The 25,290-nt window shown below is 36.4% G+C and overlaps 1 protein-coding gene across 1 annotated transcript in view; it reads left to right on the plus strand.

Annotated features, from left to right (window-relative positions):
• LOC126970413 (katanin p60 ATPase-containing subunit A-like 1) overlaps positions 1-24,817 on the plus strand; it is a 61,149-nt gene extending 36,332 nt beyond the window's left edge. The window contains exons 3-10 of the mRNA XM_050816257.1: positions 6,650-6,779; positions 10,010-10,167; positions 15,643-15,798; positions 16,997-17,118; positions 18,055-18,234; positions 19,764-19,922; positions 21,296-21,519; positions 22,551-24,817. Coding sequence (XP_050672214.1) covers positions 6,650-6,779; positions 10,010-10,167; positions 15,643-15,798; positions 16,997-17,118; positions 18,055-18,234; positions 19,764-19,922; positions 21,296-21,519; positions 22,551-22,749 — 1,328 coding nt within the window. The 3' untranslated portion in view covers positions 22,750-24,817. The remainder of the gene's footprint in view (positions 1-6,649; positions 6,780-10,009; positions 10,168-15,642; positions 15,799-16,996; positions 17,119-18,054; positions 18,235-19,763; positions 19,923-21,295; positions 21,520-22,550) is intronic.
• The last annotated feature ends 473 nt before the right edge of the window (positions 24,818-25,290 follow it).

A 25,290-nucleotide genomic window follows, 5' to 3' on the forward strand; every position in this document is an offset into this window, starting at 1 on the left:
GACTCAAGCCTCGTTTCAAACAATTTTATGAAAGTATACAAATATAGTTTTGCATAATTTGTAATTAAATTACCATGCAACACTGGTAGGTACCTACCGGTTAACCCACGCGCAATGGCGATTCAAAAACGCAATAGATTTATCAAACTATGCCAACGTGGGAGTATATTCATGTTGACAAAAGGCTCGAACTCAAACGAGTTGATACTGCTTGTAGAAACAATGTTTTAGATGGTAGAAAGGAATTTAGATAAAAACGTATAAATATTATCGATTATGAGTTTTCATCTATTTCATTGTTGTAATATTAGTTATAAATATATAATATATGCATGAAAATATATTAGCGAAAAGCATTCAAATACACGATCTCCTAAAAAATCCCTAATTTAAATTTCATACTTAACTTTTTCAATATTTTCCCAATCGACGAATTCGTGTGATTTTCAGAATACCAAATGGTGCGAGAATTTTGTATCAACGATCAAGTCCTGTAGGTACCTACATCATCTTAACTGTTTTCCTACAAATACATATACGATAATACAGTACGTATAGTATGTTCGTATTTTAAATTCAAATTAAAAAAATTAACATCCTTAAAATCTTTCCACTTGGATAACTTTTACATTTTTTTTTACTTACTAGAGTAGGTAAGGTATACTTAATAGAGTATTTGATGTATGAGTATTTTTGTTCCATCAATTTATCGACATAGTATATTGAAATTAAAATTATTTATATAAGATGAAGCTGTAAATGTTAATTTAAAATAATGAGAATGAGTTTCTTGCTACTGTCAAGAAGAGACTGTCTAAGATTGTGTTGTTGTTACCTTGGACTTTCCAGCAGTCCTTATTCTCAAGACACGGACTACTCAAGCTTGGCTAGAAGTCAACGTTCCAGACTTTATGAGAGCTGAACACTGGCCCTCGTATTGCCCAGGTTTGAACCCCTTGGACTACAAATGATGGTCAGATGACATAACCTGGTCTGTACGACACGCCGAAATCGAGTCGCTTACGAAATATCTCGAAAAACAGTGACTAATTTTCCCATGGATACAGTCCATAAACTATCGAATCGTGGCCAGACGGATTAAAAGCCTGCATTAAAACTAAAGGTAGTCATAGTCATTATTTTTTTCATGTCAAATAAACAAAACAAAGGTTCTAATAGTCATTTGAAGTTAATACTAAACTACTTGCCGTGTCGAGTAACAATGATGGTAATTACTGAAAGGAATTTTGAATAAAAAGATTTCAATGTACCTGTGTAATCGATTACTACGCTTAATCTAATGATTGTTGTTTGTTGTGAGTTTTAATTAAAAATAAAATTATTACATGTTTTGATAGGAATGGTTTGGATAATGTAGAGCTCAGCCGTCCCATCTTATGCCTGATACTAATTTCTTCGGTCAATGTGTGGTAAATTGAGAGTTTATCGGCGATCGCACATCGATTCATTTGGAAAATCATACCATTTATGAGGTGGTTCGGTTATGATAAGAAGATAACTAGAGTTACAACTAATATTACGTTTAGAGCGATTTTGGATGGAACTACTTACTGGAAAAGGTCAGGTCGGAGATGTACTGAGCTGAGAGGGCCAGGTCAAAAATACTAAGAATAAGAGAGCCAAAGATGTCGAAAAGTAAGCCAGACCGAGGCAAATTGAGCTCTGTAATCTCCGCGTCAGCGAGAATGTATTGTTGTATTATATTGTACAACTAATTCACCTGGAAACTTTTCATTACTTCATTATTTATTACTTTTTAAAGTAAATCTCAAATTTAGACTCTAATGCAAAAATACCTTTTGAATCGAATTATTTTCATCTCGTGTCTAGTAACAAAACATATGAGAAATCATATGTATAAATTATATGAGAAATAGACTTCAGTCCATGCCGATAAACATAGAAATAAACTGTATACTTAGTATAAGTAAAATGTTGCACGTAATTTCTAAGGCTGCATTTCAGAGTGCAATCAGAGGCGGATTACCCCTGAGGTAAACTAGGCACGTGCCTAGGAGCGCAAGATTTGAAGCCAAATTGCTTAAAAAACAAAATGAAAAAAAGTAATAATCTCCATAAAATATTGTAAGTAAGGGTGCACCTACTTATACAATTCAATGATTCCTAAATTCTATCAGAGATGTACGGCAAAGCTACTGAACCGAATATGATAAAAGTGGTATATAGATTCAGATTTACACATTTTATTCCGCATTGGCTACGTGATTGGTTGTAAGGTAGCAATGCTATCATATCACCAGATAACACGTACCCTTTTATGGTTCCGTTTCTAAAAGGCTCTAGATTCTAGAATAAGACCACAATATGTCATTCGCAGCGCACTTAATAATAAATAATTATTTTAAATTGTGTGAATTCGCCCTGAATGATGTGAATTAAGATCTATGCGGTACCTATTTATTTAAAAAATCTGCCAATGTTAACGTCGGGCTGAATTAATAAAATAAAAATACGCGTTACGGGGGCACAATCGACAAATATTTTGATTTTTGAATGAATAGCATGTCGTTCTGAACTAAACCAAATGAATAGATCGGATGTAACTAAGGCGCTTGGCCGAATACGGCGTGGAATCTGAACGACATACCTAGAACGGTGTGTATTGCTATAAACGGTATCATGGCCGGCTTTCTGAAACTAGATTGTTCTCCTCTCGTTGATTCACCGCTAATTTGCATGTGATTCATTTTACATCGTTAGATTTAATGATTGGCGTGTTTAATCAGCGATAGTCTTAGAGCATCTAACTAAAGGCAGACGATTATTCATCTCAACGTCTATTTTGCGTATCAACTGCCCTGAAAACAAGCCCTTTTGTGCCTGTACTTCTTAGTCGAGCACGCTGACGACTCGGGCTGGGCAAGTTGGTCTTATAACCTGTTAATTTCTTCGCAGATTTGTGTAGATTTCTTCACGATGCGATGTTTTCTTCGAAAACACATGTACGTGGTGGTGATTAAGTATGTGCCTCCCGGATGAGAGGAAATGCTATCTGTGCTCGGGTTATCTTTTGTAAAAAGGTAATGAGAATCTGTTACATAAAATTATGCACTCCGCTTAATTTTTTGTTGTTAGTTTCTTGTTTGATTCATATATGCGTACGTAAACAAGGTCAATATGACAAGGGCAAATTGTGATACATCACACTAAAGTGACACTTGTAACTCGTTCCATGCTTTGAACGCATGTTGTACTCTTTTGGTTACATGCTCTAAAGCAATAGCGCTAGTGCGTGAAATCTACTAACAAAAAGAGAAGATAGCTATTTGATAACACTAACTTTTTCTTTGTGAATTCCATTGCTTCGTAGTTCAGCTAAAGTATTGATAATTTTGAAAAAAGGTTTAGCTATGTTAGTTTAATGAGTGTTATTAAGAGCATTTAAGAAATCTATCTTTAATGGAAAAGTTACCGCAGGTTGTCGGGGACGAACTTTTATGGAGCATGATTTATTATATACCTTGAAGAAGAACTCTCAAATAATTCAAATTAATTTAATTATAATGAATTAAAGTAATTTCATTTATAAGATTATATTATTTATGTAAATATTAAAGAAGCAAGGTCAGCAAATAGCTAAAAGTCCAAGAAATAAAAAGGGGCATAAAATTATTCCTTGAGGTATACCTAAAGGCAATGAAAATGACCTAGAACGTATGAGTGATATCATGTCCTTCAAATGCGAAGTTTTAGGTCAAGTGCATTTTTATAACGGCCTAAAATGAAAGGTTGTGAATACGTACCCATGTAGAGTGATCGACTCAGTCAGGTGCTTAACCAAATTTCGAAATTTAATTCATCATTAAGTATGACTAAATAATGCGACACCGGCATCAGTAGAGGAACGACTTAAGCCCCATATTGCTACGTGGATATCATGAGTCAGTGTATAAATATTTATAAACAGCCTTACAAATAAAATTGGCATAAAGTTATATCTAAGCATAAACCAAGAATATGTAAAATGTTTACAAATAGACATTTTGCTTACGAATGGTTTGTTCGGACGTATAACGTTTCCCGCGTTTAGGCAGCTTGTTATTCGGAAAACTTCAGAATTATCATTGTATTGACGGTGTTGTCAACGATATTGTAAACATCATTTTCTTTGTTTATCATCAGTTATATATACCAAGTTTATATTGTAAGGCCGTTAAAGTTTACCTCGGAAGTCCACTCAGAACTTGTAGGAAACACTTGACTAATGTAAAAAACTTTTCTTTATGGAAGAGAAGGACAAACGAACGTAACGAGTAAACGAGTTTTAATGTACCCATATCGTATCATCTTGGTAATACTGCACTAGGAAGTTTATTCCAAAAGTGTTTTTATGCAGAATGTTTGGTTTTTATTTCTTTATTAGTATTATCAACCTCATTGCTTAAATGTCATTTATTTTCTAAAAAAAAATTGTTCTTTTTTGATATAAATTCAATCACTAGCATCGTTTCGTATGGCATTATACGAGGGCGGCACTGAAAATTTCGGGAATCAAGGAAGTGATACAACATTACTATTGAAAAATGTATTTATTGCTTTTCGAAGTATTCTCCGCGAAATTTGACACATTTTTCCATACGATGGAACCAATCATTGAAGCAACCATTCCATTCGGAAGTTGGGGTCTCCAAAATGGCCGTTTTGTAGGCGTCCACAGCTTCTTCAGGTGATGAAAATCTCTGACCACGCAATTTATTCTTTATTTTAAGGGAAAGTATAGAAATTATTAGGGCTTAGGTCGGGGCTGTACGGCGGATGGTCTAATAATTCTATGTTTTCTTGCTCTTAAAACTCTTTTGTTCTGTGCGCGGTGTGAGAACTCGCATTATCGTGATGGAGGATGATGCGGCGGTTGCAGTTCTCTCTACGGAGTTCAGAAACGACCTGTGGCAAACAAATGCTAGCATACCATTCTGCATTAACCGTTCTTTATCCCTCAAGAGGAATAGTCGCAACATAGCCGGTTTTGGAGACAAACGTGGCCAGCATTTTTTTTGCAACACTCCGTGAACGGACAATTTTTGTTGGCTTTTCTCACTCATTTTCGAACACCCAAACTCGTGACTGGTTTTTTGTTTCGGGTCGTACGCGTATATCCAGGATTCGTCACCTCATACGATGTTGTATACAGCATTTGAGGATCCTGCGTGGAATCTTTCGAGAGTTTTGACGCACCCAGTAACGCGAGCCGCTTTTTGCTCTTCACAGAGCAAATGCGGTATCCATCGGGAAATCAACTTTTTTACACCTAATTGTTCATGCAAGATTATTTGTATTTGACTCATGCCAATGTCTAAAGTTGCCTGAATTTCGCGGTATGTCACATGTCGATCTTCCTCAATCAGCTTACGCACAACATCAACATTTTCTTTCGTGACTGCAGTTTTTGGACGACCTTGACGGGGATCATCACTGAGCTTGACACGTCCACATTGAAATTCAGCAAACCGGCGGTAAATTGTGGTTTTGGATGGGGCTTCATGACCAAATGCAGAAATCATCCGGTCAACGCACTGTTTTTGTGTTAAACCACTTTAAAAGTCATAATAAATCATCGCTCTAGAATTTTCTCGAGTCAATTCCATTTTCTCAACGACTAAACAAGTTTGACAAGACCGAGAATCTTTTTTTAAATAAATAAATGGTATTCGATTTTTAAAATCAAGGAGTTTTCAATTGAAAAGATTTTAATATGACAGGAACAGTGGAAATATTCCATTCCCGATACTTTTAGTCCAGCCTATGTATAGTTGAACTGCATGCGGTCTAAACTGCGGGTAAAGTCCTTGTATTTTACTATTGGCAACATATTTTTAGTACACTACCAATAGCCCGCACTGAGTTGTCCACCATCGCCCGTATAATTTTCCAGTAGGAACAGAGTGTAAATAGAGCGATTATGTTTTCCTTTATTATGCGAATACAATACGTTTTTGTTAATGTACAAGAGGCTTTTTTGAAATAGGTTACTGCTGTTGTTGAATAATGAACTTCATACAATTTTTCAGGATATCCTATAACAATGCGTTTATTTTTCTTTTATAAATCCTCAACGAGATTGTAATTAAAGACGTTTGTGTGTATATACCAAAGAGAATTTAACCACTACTTTCAAGGGACGGGAGTGCCATAGACAATATAATAAAAAATGCTTGTATGAAATCTTGATACCAACACAATCACCTAATGACGTAATTGCAGAGCTGCCAATAAAGTAAACCATTATAAGAGTTGGAATCAATCCATAAATTATATCGATAATTAACTATAATATAAAAATATGTTTTTTTTAATGTAACTAAGGGACGAGACGAGCAGGACGTTCAGCTGATGGTAATTGATACGCCCTATTATACATATATTACAATGCAGTGCCGCTCAGGATTCTTGAAAAACTTTGTCTTGAATTTGAATTTGTTAAGTCTCATTTGCCCAGTAATTTCACTACCTATGTCGCTCTTCTGACCGAAACACAGTACTGTTTACTCATTATTGCTTCACGGCAGAAATAGGCGCCGTTGTGGTACCCATAATCTAGCCGACTTCCTGTGTAAAGGAGCCTCCCACTGGTAAATATGTATATTCTTATATCGTTTATCTATTGCAGACTATGAGGACATGCCGACCCGGGACCAGATGTGGGCGCCGGCACCGCACGAGATCGACCCCGACGTGTGGCCACCGCCGCCCGATAGAGATCCTCACGCCTGGCCCTCTCCCACCACAGTTGACCACAAGTAAGTCTTACATCAGTGTCAATCTTAACCTTTCATGATCATTAGTAACATTTACCCAGTCATTTCTGGTTATAAATGATGGGAATAGCAAGACGTTTCTCTGATGGTTAGCAATTCTCCCCGCCCCCTACAATGCAATGGTGCTGATTATTCCTATAAACCTGAAATTCTCAGCAACACCGCAACTATTCCCTTCAATTTGAGATGTATAGTCTCTGGCCTACAAACCGGAACACAAACCATACTTGCACCCCAAACAGCTCTCCGGCAGAAAGAGGCGCCGCTGTACCCAACATGCCGTGCAAAGGAAATTCTTATTTTTAATTATAAAGATCGTCCTTGTTCTAGAAATCCTTCGCTGGTCTATCAACAAACTGTCTCCACATAACTCTGCCCTCGGATTGTCGCAGGACATTTGCAAAATCGAGTCCCTTATGGTCTCTGTTTAGTCCAGCTGTTTGCTATAGCCTATGATTTGTTGGTTATCTTTACTTTATACGGAGTCAGAGCACTATGTTTTCGGGATTAATGTCGAATTCAATGTTATAGACAGATGATCCAGCTTAAAATTAAGTGTAGGCGTCTATCTATTTCAAAATTTTTGTTAGATTAAACTTAAGTTATGCTCGAAAATACGATGAATCCTTGTATTCATCTCTTATTTACTCAAGTTTCGAATATGAAGGACCTTATTTGCTCTAGATACCTATCAAATGGTCGAGAGATGATATCACCAACAAGTGTAGGTTAGTAATTAATTTCTACAACACACGACAGTAGCGATGTCGAAATTTAATTTATTTCAAATATATTCAGCATATTGATTGAAAGATTGAAAAACTTAGTAAAGACATTATTAATATTATCAGTTGAACGTACAGCCAAACTGTAGAACGATCTTCTTCGCGGTGTTCTTGGGATTCCTCTGGTGTGGCAAGATAGCATGGGCTGCTTTGATCATTCTTCATCAGCGTACCTGTCGGATTATTCGCTTGTCACAGTTTAACTCTGGCTTTTTGATAGAGAAAAGTCAAATTTATCTAAAAACAACTTGATGTGTTTAATAAGGCGAGACTGTCCTTCACTTCAAGCCACTGCCTAAGTCGCAAATTCAGCCTCACATAGAGTACTCACCTCTGAGTAGGGCTACCTAGTACCACCAGCTACTTCCCTTTCACCACATACAAATCAAGTTATCTCTGATCGACTTGATTCTTTGACGTTTAGTGGAGATGTGGGTTGTCTCTGCATCTTCCACCGCATATATCACGAAAACTGCTAAGAGGAGTTGTTCAGATTAATAGCAGCAGCTATTTTTACTACCAGTCATTACGTCAGAAAGCGAAATTATACAATGTTGATGTCTGGCATTCTACAACCCCGCGTTTCACCAGAAACCTATTGCCACGCACAGCCATTGTCCTTAACCGATACCATTTCAAGATATTCCATTCTAGATAATACTCTTGGCTTAAAGACCGGAAACGACGCATCTCTTGACGTTGACGCCGATGCTAACGCGTTTATTCCCGCACTCTTATTTTAAAGGCGTAGTCCCTGACTCATGGAAGTCAGCCCTTGTCCATCCGATCCAAAAAAAAGGAGACAGTTCGGATCCGGCAAACTACAGGCCTATTGGTATTACCTCCCTGCTCTCCAAAATCATGGAGAGCATAATTAGCCGTCAGCTCTTGGTATACCTAGAGGGTCACCAGTTGATGAACGACCACAATACGGGTTTCGCCATGGTCGGTCGGCAGGTGATCTTCTGGTATACCTAACACATAGATGGGCTGCGGCTATTGAAAGCAAGGGGGAAGGCCAGGCAGTTAGCCTGGATATAGCGAAGGCCTTTGATCGTGTATGGCACAAGGCGCTCCTCTCAAAACTTCCATCATTTGGGCTTCCCGAGAGCTTGTGCAAGTGGACCTCCAGCTTCCTCACTGGGCGCAGCGTTCAGGTCGTTGTCGACGGATATTGCTCGAACCCGAAGCCCGTGAATGCTGGAGTGCCCCAAGGATGTGTGCTGTCTAACACGCTGTTTCTTCTGCATAGCAATGAATGTTGGAGGTATCCAGCACTGGTGATGCCGTATACATGGGCCGTGCAGGTCTCTCTCGGGAAATCGTCGACCAGTGCCGGGAGAAACTTGTGTCTTCTATCGCGTCCTCTCTTGAGAAGGTCGCGGTATGGGGAAAATTGAACCTTGTCCAATTTAACCCCCAGAAGACTCAAGTTTCCGCGTTTACCACTAAAAAAAACCCCATTTGTCGTATCACCGCTCTTCGACAACACTTCCCTCAAAGCCTCGCCTAGTATCGGAATACTGGGTCTCGAAATCTCGAGCGATTGCCAATTTCGTGGTCATCTGGAAGGCAAAGCCAAATTGGTTTCAAAGAAACTGGGCGTCATTAATAGAGCACGGCAATACTTCAAGCCGGCCCACATACTAGCGCTCTACAAAGCGCAGGTCCGGCCACACATGGAGTATTGCTGTCATCTCTGGTCTGGCGCACCCCAGTATCAGCTCGATCCATTTGACCGCGTGCAACGCAGAGCAGCTCGAATTGTCGGGGACCCAGTGCTCTGTGAACGGCTGGATCACTTGGCGTTGCGTAGAGACGTCGCTTCATTGTGTGTCTTCTACCGCATTTATCACGGGGAGTGTTCTGAAGAGCTGTTTAACCTGATTCCTGCCGCCGAATACCACCTTCGCACGACACGCCACAAGTTAGGATATCATCCTCACCATCTGGATGTGTGGCGGTCCTCCACAGTGCGGTTTTCAAGGAGCTTTCTTCCACGTACTTTAAAGCTGTGGAATGAGCTTCCTTGTGCGGTGTTTCCGGGACGATACGGCATGGGTACCTTCAAAAAAAGCGCGTATATATTCCTTAAAGCAACGCTCCTGTGATTCCTCTGGTGTTGCAAGAGATTGTGGGCGGCGGTGATCACTTAACAACAGGTGACCCGTACGCTCGTTTGTCCTCCTATTCCATTCAAAAAAAAAAGTAGGTTCTGCTGGAAGCCAAAAATCGACACTTACCCTTTGGGAACAAAAACGGCCGCTATTCTGCCTGTTCGCTGGTCCTGCCGTCTTAAGACAACTGCTGTACTCTGACATATTGAAGTTCCTCACTCGACACTTTCTACAGTCAACTGCGACGGAACCAAATCTACCAAATATTTCCGAAAATCTTTCTGAAAAAAATTAAAGTTTTATTTAAAAGTTCCAGAAATATCCCACCATTGAAATCAGCACGAAATAATCCACGGAACCAGCGCACGGCCGATGTCAAGAAACCCACCGCCAGAACAGCGACTACCTCACAACGAAGACCGTCAGACATCAAAAATCCTAAAAACAATACCAATAAAACACACAGTGGTCAGTATTTTAATTAGTTACGCTTTCCATGGCTTTATGTGAACATGCGTGTCACTTAATAAGTGCTGCCCTACCCTTGTTCTCTTGCAACACGAGAAGATATCTGTGTCATATTCACCTGGAAAGACCGCGAATCATAGTTGATGCGTTTTTATGTTTGGAGAAAGTTCTGTAAAACCGCATTGTAGTGGGGTCGCCAACTTTTATTAGAAGAAATAGAGTATATCTGATTTCAAAGGAAGTTAATAAAGTGTACAGACTTCCAAAAAAGACTATCTCATTTATTTTATATTTTAAGAAAGGATGTAAATAATCGACTTTTGTAAGTAGTATAGGTAGTATTTTATTAATATTAAAGGTATGTATTTTTTATGTAGGTTTGCATATGACGTGTATTAAATAAAATCTGTATTAAGATTTTTTTTACTTTTTAGTGTCTGTAATCGATTGTTCTGTAATTTATAGTAGGATTTTTCTATATTACATCAGGTTAAGTATTAGATTTGGTTGCTTTTTATTGTCATATATTGAATAGATTTTTTTAAAGTAAGTATGGGTAGGCCTATGAAAGGTACAGCGCGCCTATACAATATAGATCCCAAGAAACGGAAAATAGGAATAAACTCCAAAAACATGCTGTTTGAACTCTGTTTCACGTTCTTGTGAGACACTGAAATATCATGACGAAAGTTTGTTAGCTTTGAATGACAAGTAGCCTACGACCCACTTACCCACACGGGTTAATACTTAGGTTTAAATAACTTTATTCTCCAAAATTTATTGTATTAGGCGTTACTTTGCGGAAATCCATTATTATACAAATAATTTAAGTCTTCTTTAGTGTTAATTCCGCCAATATTTGTTTTTAAAACAATTCGACACATGTTTCGCCTCTACACGAGGCATCCTCAGGACATGTTGTCTCGCCAAAATCTGGCACCTCGCGAAACACGTGTCCTATTGTTTTAAAAACAAATATTGGCGGAATTAACACTAAAGAAGACTTAAATCATTTGTATAACTTTATTCTCATTAAGACCTTTTCTCACTTACATGAGAAATTAACATCTTAACAATTGAAGTAGGTACTTACAAACAATGATTTTGGTAGTTACAGAATGAAATACAATGTTAGGCTAATAGATAAGACATAAAACAGCCCACATATGTTATTGAAACGTTTCATAATTATTGAATTTATGCCTTTGAGGGCTCGCTTTAAAAGAAGTCAATATTTTGGCATTTCTTATTTCTGAGGGCATCTTGTTATATATCTGAACCCCCTCAAAGGTTAGTGTCTGTTTTCCATAATTACCTCCCACCATTGGCAGCTCAATATGACTAGCTCTTTCTGTAACAATTCTGGTTAAATTCTTTTTTTTTAAAAAGGATCTGTTAGTTTGAATGGTTTTATTTAAAATCTTGTAAATGAGTAAACATGTAGTGTGTGTGTATAATTGTCTGATGGTCATAATTTTTGTTTCTGAGTAGATTTTTTCAATTGAAGTTAAGTAGGGATAATGAAACAGTAGCTTTACCAGTTTTTTTGTGTTGTCTGTAGTTTAACTAATTTCGACTTTGCAGTACAAACCCATATTTCTATGAGATACAATAGGTGTGGTTTAACTAGTGAGTTGTAAATTGTAAATCGGACACGGCGTGGAATAGATCTGACAATCTGAATGTTTCGCAACATACCAATTAAAGATGATAATTTTGTTTTTACTTTATCGATATGGGGCCGTTAATAAAATACGTTCGCATACAAGGGAGGGGGCTGGCTGAGTGTGGGGGGGGGGGTATACGGCAACGTGACGTTCGCCGTTTATTATTTTTTGACATGAGCGCCAGCTCTGTTCCGCGACTCTAGCGGCGTTGCGATCAGTTTCACAGTGTCCGTCAGTCCACGATATATTGGCTAGTAGAACATGTAAACATTTACATCAAAAACAAAAAAGAAAGGTTGAAGTAGTACGGCGCGTACAACCAACTCGTATAGCAGCTCGGCGAGCTCGAGAACTGTTATGCATAATAGGAGATGAAGACGATGGTACGGAAGGTGCAGAGTGGTAAGATGACGATGACGTGGACGATAGTTTTGAAGATGAAGAAGAAGATGGTGCAATACCGATTGTAAGATCCTTGGACTTCTGAATAATATAAATATTATTTATATGTTCGTTATGAAAGATATTTATTAATTTATTTAAATTTTATTATAATAACTAAATAAATATTGTATCATTTAGAATTTATCATACTCAGCAGTGGGGGGTCTTAGTTTTTGTAACGTAATATTTCTAGTGGGGGGGTCACAGAAAGTGTGACACAGCGTGACAATAGGGGGGAGGGGGTCAAAAAAAGCTGATTTTATAGTGACGTATTTTATGAACGGCCCCTATGTGGAATCCATGGCATATCACTATCCAAAATTAGGCCTAGATATTTCTCTTCGTTTTTTTCTTCGATTTGTTTATTATTTATTGTTAAATTTGTGAAAGGAGAAATAGTTTTTTTTTTGCTTTAAAGGTGCTGTACGAGGTTTTAGAAATGTTTATAGTTAAAAGGTTACTTTGAAACTATTGAAAAATAGTATTAAGATCGGCCTGTGCAAAAGAACCAAGTTCATTAATTGATTTTCCAAAGTAAAAAAGGCCTCAAAAAAGTGTCCCTGCAAACCTAATTCATGAATGTTGTTGACATAAATTAAGTATAAAAGGGGTCCTAAGATTGAGCCTTGAGGCACCCCGTATAAAGGTGATAAAGGCTTACTTTGATGATTATTTATCTTGACAATTGCTGTCGTTGACTCAAATATGATTCAAAATTTTTTTGTGCTATTCCTGTGATACCCAGATTTGCTAATTTCTGTAGTAAAAGTGTGTGGCTGACAGTGTCAAATGCATTTTTTAAGTCAATGAAAATGCCTTTGGCTATATTTTTTTGGTCAATGTTTGTTTTTATTTTAATTTACTAAATCTATAGTAGCAGATACTGTACTGGATTCTGATCTGAAACCATATTGATGGTTGGAGAGAAAGTCTATTGAGTCAAGATAGTTTTGTAATCGTTGATGGAGTATTCTTTCTAATATTTTAGATAATACGGGCAAAACAGATATAGGTCGATAATTTCCCGGTTCCCGATTTATAGATAGGACAAACTTTCGCAATTTTCAGACTATCAGGAAAGATGCCGATAAGCATGAGATGATTAAAACATTTGACTAGTGGTTGAGTTACGAGAAATTTGATGCATATTAGCATTTTTGTAGTAAGTCCATCTACACCAGTACTACAATTTGGGTCAAGCTGATCAATTATTTGGTTGACTTCATCTACACTATAAGGCTTTAGGGAGAAAAGTGATGGTTTTGTGGTGTCTGCACTGGAGCAAGACGTAGTGTTTATTGCGTGTAATAAAGAGTGAGATGGAATTTGATTTGCCAGAATTGTGCCGATTGTTGTAAAGTATTTGTTAATTTCTTCACAAATTTCAATAGAATCCGTTATTAATTTAGAGTTACTGACAAGCTTTGAGGGAGTTATTACAGTTTTGAGATTGTTTTCACTAAGATCATTGATCAAATTCCACATTTTTGTTTACTTTTTAACGCATTTCTCGAACTCCTTATAATAGTAACTATCCTTTGTATTCCTTATTGCAATGGCTGTCAAGGCTCTTTGTTTCTTATATTCATCGACTAACTCTTCATTTTCAGGATCAGCATGTAATGCAGTCCAACGTAGATTTCTCACTTGTATACTATTTATAACATTTTTCGTTATCAATTCCTCTTTTGGTAAGTTGAGAAATCTAGTTTCATATTCCTTGCTTGCCTCCACTTGTTGGTTTATTTCATTCAAAAGAGATGTGAAAGATTGGTGTTGGCCCTCTACTGCATTGTATAGCTTCTTGTAATTTATAGCTTTATATTCCAGTTTTCGTTTCTTTGGAGCTTCAAACTTTTTTATTTCTACAAACATTTGCCGGTGATCTGACATGGAAGAGTTTATACGTGGAAATGATCATGTTTCAGATTTGTGCAAACGTGGTCTAATATTGATTTTTTGCACAGAACAGAAAAAACTAGTAGAAGTGGCATCATGTCATTTTACTATGGAAACCGATGTCGCCAAACTCACACATTTATCTATTAAATATGTAATACGCACACTTAATTCCGGCTTTATGATAGGCTTAAATTCACAATCACGAAAATACATATCTACAAATTTATTTTCATCAATTTCGAACTTAATAAAATTACGCTTGTCTCATATTCGTAAATTACGACAACCTCAGAACTTTTTCTTAAATTGTGAAAAACAACATATAAAACCTTGAAGTAATAGGAACTCTGTAACCATAGATGTGACTTATGTCAAAATACCTAGTGTTGTACGAAAATGAATAAACATATCGATAAGTTAGTGAAAACTAGAAATGATGTAATCAGGGTTGATAAAGTATATTACCGGCAAAGTAAGTCTTAAGCTAAAAAAATATGATTTTTTGGTTACATTGGATCTAGTAAAATAATTAGTTTCAACTTTATTTTGAATTTTATAACCAGATTCGTAAACTATGTACTTCTTTATATAGCTTTACTGATGTATTTGATTCTAATAGGTTGGTGTTGAAGTCTCCAAAAACCATAGCTTTTTTGGATTGGAGCAATTGTGATTCATAGTCCTCCAAGAAACTTTTAAAGTCTATGTCTCCGGGATAATATATTACTCCTATCTCTAAAGCGTAGTTTTGTAATCAGACCCATAAATAATTATTACCATATTTGTATAAGGACATTTTCAAACTATGTTCCAAGTCATTATGAACGTGAAGTGAGACTCTTCCTCCTATTAAGGAGGAAGAGTCTCACTTCACGTTCATATACATAATTGTCATGTCTATAGTTGTAATAGTGCGTATAATTTTTTAATTGTAGTCTTTTGTGCTTGATCAAGAGATTTTATCCAAGTTTCAGTTAGGAGAATGATATGGGTTTTTGCGGGCAAAGCCTGGAGGGTACATTTGAGTTCTTCAAGTTTACTTATACTTAATAATAATATATTATCAACCTAAATTTAAACTCCCAAAAATCCGTATACAAACTATAATGATATCATCCACGTAAAAAAATATCGATAAAAAAGTACTGGGCCAAATTATGTCATATTTTAATGGGACCAATTGGAAAACATTACGCGTCAAACTAAAGAAGAATCATGTTCATCGGATCATAAATCTCAGCGTAATCGGTGTACATATTTAAAAAATACCCATCGAATTGAGAACCTATTCCTTTTTGAAGTCGGTAAATAATTCAGATATACTATTTAGTATCAAAATGATAATTTGCCGTTAGTATCAAATGATATTTATCTATAACTTAGCCTTATCCTTGCTATAAAAATAATTCTAATTTTAAATATTCTTTTTATATTCCTCTAATGAGTAAATGAAATGTTTCAGCAAAATCAAAGGACGGCAATAATAAAGAGAACAACGGTAAAGACAAGCAAGACAGAGACAACAACAACGGAGACACCGATGATGAGAAGCATAAAGAAGACGAGAGGAGATTTGAGCCGTCGTCTGCGGCGGATACTGACCTAGTCGATATGTTAGGTGAGCGCTACTACTACTAGAGAGTAGAATACTATGAGAAACTGAAGATGGCGTAGGAAAGCTGCGTTTGAGCACAGATTCTTTAAAGTACATCTCTAAAAAAAACATCTTAGTTTACGCATTTTAAGTTAATTCTGACTAATCAACATTAACAACTACACGGATGACCAAATAAATAAATGGATTTTCTCCCTTAAAAAGCCTTGTGAAATAATTTGTATCGGATTTGTTAAAGCCTTTTCCGAGATATTTTATTCCGTCCTTCCTTTCTTTTGTGAAGGTTCAGATATAGTTTAGCCCTGGAAACACCACCGCGCACCATCTGCGCGTAGCAAAACATTCTTCAAAACCGTTCTGTGGATGAAAGATGATGATATTTAAGTTCGTAGCGTGTGAGATTCGGTGTAAGGAATCAGGTCAAACAGCACTTCGGAACGCTCTGTGATAAATATTCTAAAAACTCAACACACAGTTAATGACGTGTCACGTCGAGACACAACCCCATGCGTTTATGACGAACGTAATTCCCCACGATACGAGAAACTAACTTGCATGCGTTCAAATGGTTTGAAGTGATATAGGGATAACAGCAACACTCTATATGTGGCCGCCAGGCTTACACCCTTAAGGCCGTTAGAATGTGGGCCATTACTTAAGGGGAAGTAAGGTCTGATGTGACTGACATTAAATAGTATTTTAAGCAACAGTTGTATAAGAAGTGTCAAGAACGCGAGTGTCGTTAGCGTTTTTTACTTACTTATACAACGTGTTTCATAAAATATTTTCTACAACTTGGAAATTTAATTTATTAATAAAAGATCCAATGCTACAAATTTTCGAGCTCCCACTTAAATGGGCGGGAAATGTATTGTTAAATTGGTACTTATCTCTGGTAAGTGGTTTTATTTATGCTTCAAGGAATGGCAAAGGTATACACCCATACAGCCTTCGCAGGAAATGTGAAAATTACAGAATACCTTACAGCATCTTGGGACATTTCATTAACAATTTTTTTTTCTAAAGTTGACATTACAATTAGTCTAATAGTTTAAACATGAAAATATTATGTATGTAATATAGTATGTACTACCTATTACCTAATATTTCTATATATAAATGATCATGGTTGTATAAATGTCAGATAAAAGTAGTGGAGTAGAAAAATTATTAACTATACCGTAACATAATCTGGTTTCAGAAAGAGATATAGTACAAAAGAACCCGAGCATTCGATGGGACGACATCGCGGACCTGTCGGAAGCCAAGCGGTTGCTGGAGGAGGCGGTCGTGCTACCCATGTGGATGCCGGACTTCTTCAAGGTAAAACCTGCTCGAATTGACCAAGTATCACTTGTAACTACCGAGTGCCTACTCGCAACAGAACTTAAGTTAGTAATTACCATTTACTTACACCGGATTGTTAATGTTAACCTTTTTGGATAATCTAACTTATATTCTTTTTAATAAAACATCTCTATATAGAATGATGGTCAGAGGTGATCATCTGACATCAAATGAGTCTCATGCTTGCAAAGTGATATAGGAATAGTGAATAGGATGAGGAAATTATTATTAATAAAAAAAGAGCAAAACTCTATGCTGTCAATACGTCTAATATTTGGCTGGCTGGTAGATAGCGTGTGCCAGTTCCAGGTAGCCTACTGATTCTGTCTGGTGCGGACTATATGAAACTACTTCGCTATATAAAACTACTTTTCTGCAGAGACTTGTCTGTTTGTTGGTAACCTGGGCATGACTTCCACTCCTGGTTGAGGCGATGCTAAGCCTACCGCCTCTTCCACTGCTCATTCAGCAAGAGGCGAAGTCGGGCATGCTGAGGGCATCCGCCCAGAGGGAGGTCATGTAAAGGGACGTTGCAAACGCTTAGGATTTTAGAAGACTCAGTTTTGCGAGACCACATAATAGTCATGTTACCTGATCAAATGACTCCACAATTAATCACTGTCAAACACTATATTGTGGAACTACCTTCTAGGGAATAACTAAAAAATAAAAAATAACAATTTTTTTAGATTTGAAAGCGCGACATCTAGGATCTACTTTACAGTTATTGTGTAACTACAGGCTGTAGATGGAGCCACAACCTGAGAGTCAATCGTACGGTTGACTCAGTTGGTAAGAGCGCTCGGACTGAATCCGATAGGCGCGCCGCATCGTCCATTAATTTTGGTTACAAATTTAGTTTGTATAATGCAGTTATTCTCTCGCGCTTTAAAACTTCGATATATTTTCCAGGGAATCCGTCGACCATGGAAGGGTGTGTTGATGGTGGGTCCGCCAGGCACTGGCAAGACCATGCTAGCGAAGGCGGTCGCCACGGAGTGCGGAACCACGTTCTTCAACGTGTCGTCATCAACGCTCACCTCGAAATATCGGGGCGAGTCCGAGAAGTTGGTGCGGCTGCTGTTTGAGATGGTGAGTCGCAATAGTTTTTAATTACCAAAAAAAATATTCAGGCCATGTACAATAGAGATATTAAATATACAGTCTGTTTGTTTTTGTACTTTAAAATTACATAAATATTACACTGTATTTAATCAAATTTTGCTTAAATGCACATAGTTATTTTAAGTGTATCAATGTATGAATCCTACCGTTTTTGTAGCGAAGGGCTACAGGGCGATTTGTGAAACGAGGCTCGTGCCAGAACTTGGCGAGGCAACACCTCCTCAGGATACCTCGTGTAAAGGTGAAACACGGGTCGAATTGATTAGAGACAAATCTTAGCGGAATAAACACTCAAGAAAACTCACAAAAAAAAATTAACAAATAAACTAACAACTTCAAAAAAAAAATTCTAAAACAATAGATATCATATGCACTAAAAAGTGAAAAAATAATTGAGTATTTTTATACAATCTAAATCATCAATCTCTTTCTAGTTACTAATTCTAATTCTATTGTCCTTCCGCCGCGGCGCCACCCTCGTCTCTCGCCTTGTCACGTTACGCGTGCGACACATCTCACCTACAATAATTATGTATATATTTACAAACCTACCTTGGCTGATACCGAATCTGAAAATAGTAACTAGAATTAGATTAATTAACTTTGATGGTTTCGTCGTGGATGCCATTGTCAGAACTGGCCCAAATTGTAATGGGACCACATGGGAAGCACCAGCTTTTAAATAAAATAAATCGAGGTAACAAACTTAGAAAAAATACCGACGAATTGAGAACCTCGTCGTTTAAAAATTTGAATAAGTATGGATTTCCGCATAAATAACGCTTAATTCAATAATTCAAGTAAATTTGTCAATAATTTTCTATTTCCATTGAATAATTTCTTGACATTTTTGTATTTTTGTTTGAGTAATGGTAATTGATAAAACAGTTATTTTGTTACTAAATATTCTTTCTATTTTTTAGTAAATAATTTGTGTAGAATTAAGACCTCTAGCATTTTATTAATCCTTCTTTCACACATTATCTTACTCCAAGCTAGCCATAGCCTGTACTATGGGTGCCAGACAATGATATATTTAATAAAATGTACATAATGAAATATTCATTTTTATTTTTCAACATTTGCTGACAATGCCAACCACAAGGTGGAATGGCACAACATTAGGCAAAAGTAGAGACTGAAGGTCAACCGAACAGCGGTCTGCTGACCTAAGTCGTCGTGATCGTGAAGTTTTTAAGAAAGAGAAGGACAAAAGTGCGTATGGTTCACCCGATGTTAAGTGATCAGCCCCGCTCACACTCTTTTTTTGCAACACCAGAGGAATCACAGGAGATAGAGAAAACACAGCGAGGACAAGAGAGGAAGCAGAGATGTCGTCCTAGACTAATGAAGAATAGTGTGACTATATACCATCTCATTGAGTTTCTTGCGCCCGTTCTTCTCAGGTCTGAGGCATACTACTTCGAACTGGTGGTAGGTTTTTTTTGACGTCCAATAAGTTATTTTAATAATAATATTTGAATTTTAATTTGCAGGCGCGGTTCTACGCCCCGAGCACGATCTTCATCGACGAGATCGACTCGCTGTGCTCGCGGCGCGGCTCCGACAGTGAGCACGAGGCCTCACGCCGGGTCAAGTCCGAGCTGCTCGTGCAGATGGATGGCCTCTCCTCCACCAGCGACGAACCCGCCAAGGTACATTCACCGTCCAACTTGCAATCCAATATTCGTAATCAAATTTCCACTACCATACGTATATTAGTAAAAATTACACACAGTCAATGAGTAATTACACAAAAGTAATGTCATTATATAAATGTACTCGCTTCTGCAGTACATATATTTAAAATAATATATATCAAAGTGGATTGCAAAGAGAACAAACCACCAATCACAACGACGACGGATTGTTTATCAGCCATTTAGACGGGTGTACGCTCGTTTTTTGAAGTTACCCATGTCGTGTTGTCCAGGAAACACCGTTCTATCCGAGTTCATTCCACTCTGGTAGTTTATGGCGGTACGGTCCTTGTAAACTGGACTGTGGAGTAACGCCATACATCCATCTGGTTAGGATGATATCTAGTCAGGTTGTGGCGTGTGGTGCAATGATGGAGCTCAGTGATATACGTCAGATCAAAAAGCTCCTTGGAACACACTATGTTGACGGGCCTGTGTCATAGAGAACGTTTAAATGTGGGTCGACTTAAAAACTATTGCCTCACACTACTGAAGACCCTGTACTAAGGCTAACGAGACGAGATATACCAGTGGGAGGCTACTTTGCACAGGATGCCGGCTAGATTATGGGTACCACATGGCGCCTATTTCTGCCGTGAAGCATTATTGTGTTTCGGTCTGAAGGGCGCCGTAGCTAGTGAAATTACTGGGCAAATGAGACTTAACATCTAGTCGTCGTCGTCGTAACATCGTCTCAAGGTGACGAGCGCAACTGTAGTGCCGCTCAGAAATTTTGGGTTTTTCAAAAATCCTGAGCGGCACTGCATGACATGGCGTATCAATTACCATCAGCTTAACGTCGTGCTCGTCTCGTCCCTTATTTTCAAAAAAAAAAGATAAGAATGTAAACAGACAGACCGTTAGTAACTAAGTAAATACGGCCCATTCGGATTCTTCTGACGAATATCTTTGCATAATACAGACGACAGCGATTAGAATAGTGTAATAGTAATCTTTAAGTTGTATATACTTATTCAAAAAATGTTTTGAACTCTGAAACTTTGTTTACATTCTTTATTTCGTCTCGTTGGCCTTATTATACTTGGTAATCAGCGTGATTGAATCTGAAAATGCCACATAGTTTTGAACATGCCGATGAGACGACCGTAAATGTAGCTGGTGAGCGTTATAACCAGATTATAAACGAGTTTAATTTTTTTGAATTCCACGCAAAATTCACATAATCACATTGCTTTGGAGCTCCGTGATTTACGAGAGTTTAAATATTTATAAGCTACAATGCGTACTTTCCAAAGAAATTAATGATTCGCACAGTTGTATATAATCTGATAACTTTCATATATTAATGGACATTTTTAAATTTTAAGGTAGTCATGGTATTAGCTGCAACAAACTTCCCGTGGGACATCGACGAAGCGTTACGGAGGCGTCTGGAGAAGAGGATATATATCCCGCTACCCACTCAGGAGGGGCGGGAGGCGCTACTGCACATCAACCTGAAGGAGGTCAAGGTCGACCCAGAGCTAGACCTCAAGGTCATTGCGAAGAAGCTGGATGGATATTCGGGGGCAGATATCACTACTGTCTGCAGGTAAATGCTGAATTTTTTATTCAGTGTATGTACCATAAAACTGACATTGAGAGGCAAATATCACAACTCCAGTAGGTGTTTATTTTTTGGATTCATGTAGGCAAAAAATAACTTGCACATAAGTGGCAAGCGTTTCAACCGCTAGTATTCAACTCCTGTGCCACAACCATTCGCTTAGCCTCTTGTTTGGTTTGAGCATGCTGTAATGATAGCATCGATCTTTGCGGCTTTGGGCCTTTCATAAGAAACGTTAACGAAAATTAAAAAAAAATCTGAGTTAGGAGTTGACAAGCTGTCTTGCGCCTGTACTTCAAAAGCCTCGAGGTCAGGTTCAAAACCAATACTAAATTAAATCGACGAGACCATGTAAATGTAAAGAGAAAGAGTAAATAAATTGCCCAAACAATGAGGTTTCTGAGTTTCTAACGTTGTACAAATAAGCTTAGTGTTTCGGAAATTAACATTACATTTTTTTTTATTACTTATTATATTATTATAATAAATTACTAATATTTATACACAATGGAATGAACCTCCTTGCCTGATGTTGCCAGACCGATATAACAGGTGTATCTTCAAAAAATTGTGCAGTAACGCAGCTGTGGAGAAGAACATACAAGAAACTCAACGGCCACGCTTTTTAATCAAATAGAGTATTTTACAATGAGTGTAATATAGATAACAAATAAGTTTGTAAGGTGCTGCATCCACTATATGAGTTGTTTTTAAATAATATAAACTATTTATATATTGTCTTAATTGTGGTCCAAATGAAAAATTTGTATAAATACTATACAAATTTAATTTGTACCAAAATTTATAGACGATGTGTCATACCAACCAGTGCCTTTCGAGTTATACCCCAGTGCTCTTATCAAGCCAATCGCATGATGCATTGTCTATACATCTACAAATTAAATTTGTATAGTTAATCCCAGAGGTAAGGGAGATCACTTAAAAATATAACGAACTGTTTTTACTAATACTAATATAATTATTTAGTAGATTAATATAATAATTGTGATGTATAGAGATGCCGCTATGATGTCTATGCGGCGGAGGATAGCGGGCCTGAAGCCGGAACAAATTAAGCAGCTCGCTAAGGAAGAAGTGGACTTGCCGGTCACCAAGGCCGACTTCATGGAAGCATTGTCCAAGTGTAATAAGTCTGTGTCCAAGGGAGACATCCAGAAATACCTCACGTGGATGGCAGAGTTTGGCTCCTCCTGATCTATGTAAAATAGCTGTTAAGGATCACACACACCATACAATTCCTCTGCGGCTTACTTAATAATATAACGTATATCTTTATTCCAGATAAAATTGAAAATAAATATTTCAATACAGATACGCCAACTCTAACATTTAATTCTAATTTCTAATTATTAAAATCCATTGTATAGTATAATCCAACATTTGGTTAGTACCTAACATAAGTGAGCATCACATCATCTATATCAAGGATTTACTTGTTTTTATCAAAGGAACTTCTTTGAATTTTTTTTTGTTATTTGCTTAAATTTTATTGTTTTAATAAGTCAATTATCTTACAGTTATAGGCGTTTACTAATAAATTTTTATAGTAATAAGTTTAGTAATGATAGTAAGTTTTTCATAATTTTATTAAGCAATATGCATGCATGTATAATATCAGTTGAGTCAAACTCATACTAACTCAGCCGCCGCGCAAGTTGTGTGGTGTGTGCACGCCTTTATGATAAGTATTATACAGAGCTCAATAGCATCCATTCATAGCTTCCTATTTTATTTAAAATATTGTTAACTTGCGGGGAACTCACATGTTCCTTAAAGATTAACAGTCATTTTATAATTCCACTACTGTTCCACCATTCATTCCAATAAGTTATGAGTAAAACGCTATCGTGCTCTGTGTATAGCAGAATCAATACTACGTACTATGGCGATAAATTTGAAGTAGCATTATTTGCATTTATTTGACAACGTATTTTTTTTTATATTTATATACTTATTAGAATATTTCATACTGTAATAAATTCCTACTTTCAAATACTTCGCCATGTTGCGTAGCGTTATACTTCGATTTTAAATAATAAAATTGCCTTATAGAGTTAGACACGAGATGGACGGCGTCAGTATTAATAATTAAAATATTAGTTGCATATCAAATGTTCACTGTTGGGAATTGAACCGATTGAATTCTGTAAATATAGAAAAAAAAATGTCTTTCACCCCCACTACACAGCACAAAATAGATTTTAATATAAATGGAACAAAATAAATAAACAATTACTTAATTCACCATTTTGTTTTGATGATACGCCAAAACTGACATCTGTTGTAATTATTATAGACCAGCCACAACCACTTGAGAATATCAATATTATAAATATAACGACATAGACAATGAAAGTGTCTCAAAATTAACGCACTATTTGATGTAAATACAAAGCAACAATTTTTTGAGACAACATATCATATTGATATGTATATATGTTTATGGTATGCAGTCCAATCATTATTCAATGAATGAATATCTCAATGACCCTCTTTACAATAATTGTCAAAGTTTTATAATAATTCCTTCTTTATCGAAATAGCTAAGTTATAATTATGACATAATTACCAAACTGGTGTTCCATTTTTACTAAGCTTAAACCATTATCTGTTAATTTTTTTTATATTTTATTATGTGACCATGGATGCTAGTCCTTCAGTAGGATTAATTAAATTTATTTAAATAGGGTAATCCTAGACATCGGCTTGCACGAATATTGATTAATTCAAATCTTGTGATAATTTTGAGACACCCTTTTAGTTAATTTAGACAATTTTGAAAATGCAACCAAGCAAGATCTGTCACATTTCGTATTATTAATATATTTAAATTCCTAAATCGTGATGTTTGTACTTAATTTATTTTATAATGAGATTCAACGTTTAGATAATAAATTTAATGCCATAAATAATTTTTAAATGTATGTTTATGAATAGATTGTTTTTATAATTTCTCCAGTATGTTTTTTATTGATGATAAAATGATACATACATTCTGCTCAATTAAAATTTTATATGCGTGAGAATAGTATTATGTAAGATATCTACTAACAGCAATAAATTAATAAATCTATCCTCGGTTTGTATTAAACTTATGACTATAGAAAGACGAAATCACTCATATTAATTACATAGAGAATCATATAATATCTTAATTAATATTAAGATTTGAATTGGTATAATTGTAATGAGAAGTAACTGAAGAGGATATTTTTGCATCATTTGTCATTTCTGTATAACGAAAATAAAAACATTTAAAGTATTGCTTCTTTTATTTATTACATTTTTGTTTGTTTGATATTGTCATGCCCTAAAAAAAAGTATGTTTTCGATAAACTTAGGAATAAATTGGTTATTTATTTTTCGAATTGCCAATGTTTTTGAAAATATCACCACCAGCATCGCGCTCTTTGTATCAGCAAAACCAAACCCCACTTTACTGACAAAAGGAGCATTAGAGGAGTTATAACATTATTATGTGATAATAATAATTATTAATAGGTACATTTAGAAAAACCCAATTGCTGAAGCGCTTTATCTTTTATTATGTTCATAGGTATTATGAGTTTGATTCATTTTATATATTATGATGATGTCTCTGGTGGGATCAACAAGTTAAAAGAGCAGTTCCAAAGGACCACATTATATTCCTCCTGTAGTGCTAAAACTTATAAAAAACCTCTTCTTTGCCTCTTTGTGACATTTTCAATCTTCTTTTGGAATCAGCAGAATTTC

This window comes from Leptidea sinapis, chromosome 21, assembly GCF_905404315.1.
Source record: "Leptidea sinapis chromosome 21, ilLepSina1.1, whole genome shotgun sequence".
Lineage (NCBI taxonomy): Eukaryota > Metazoa > Arthropoda > Insecta > Lepidoptera > Pieridae > Leptidea > Leptidea sinapis.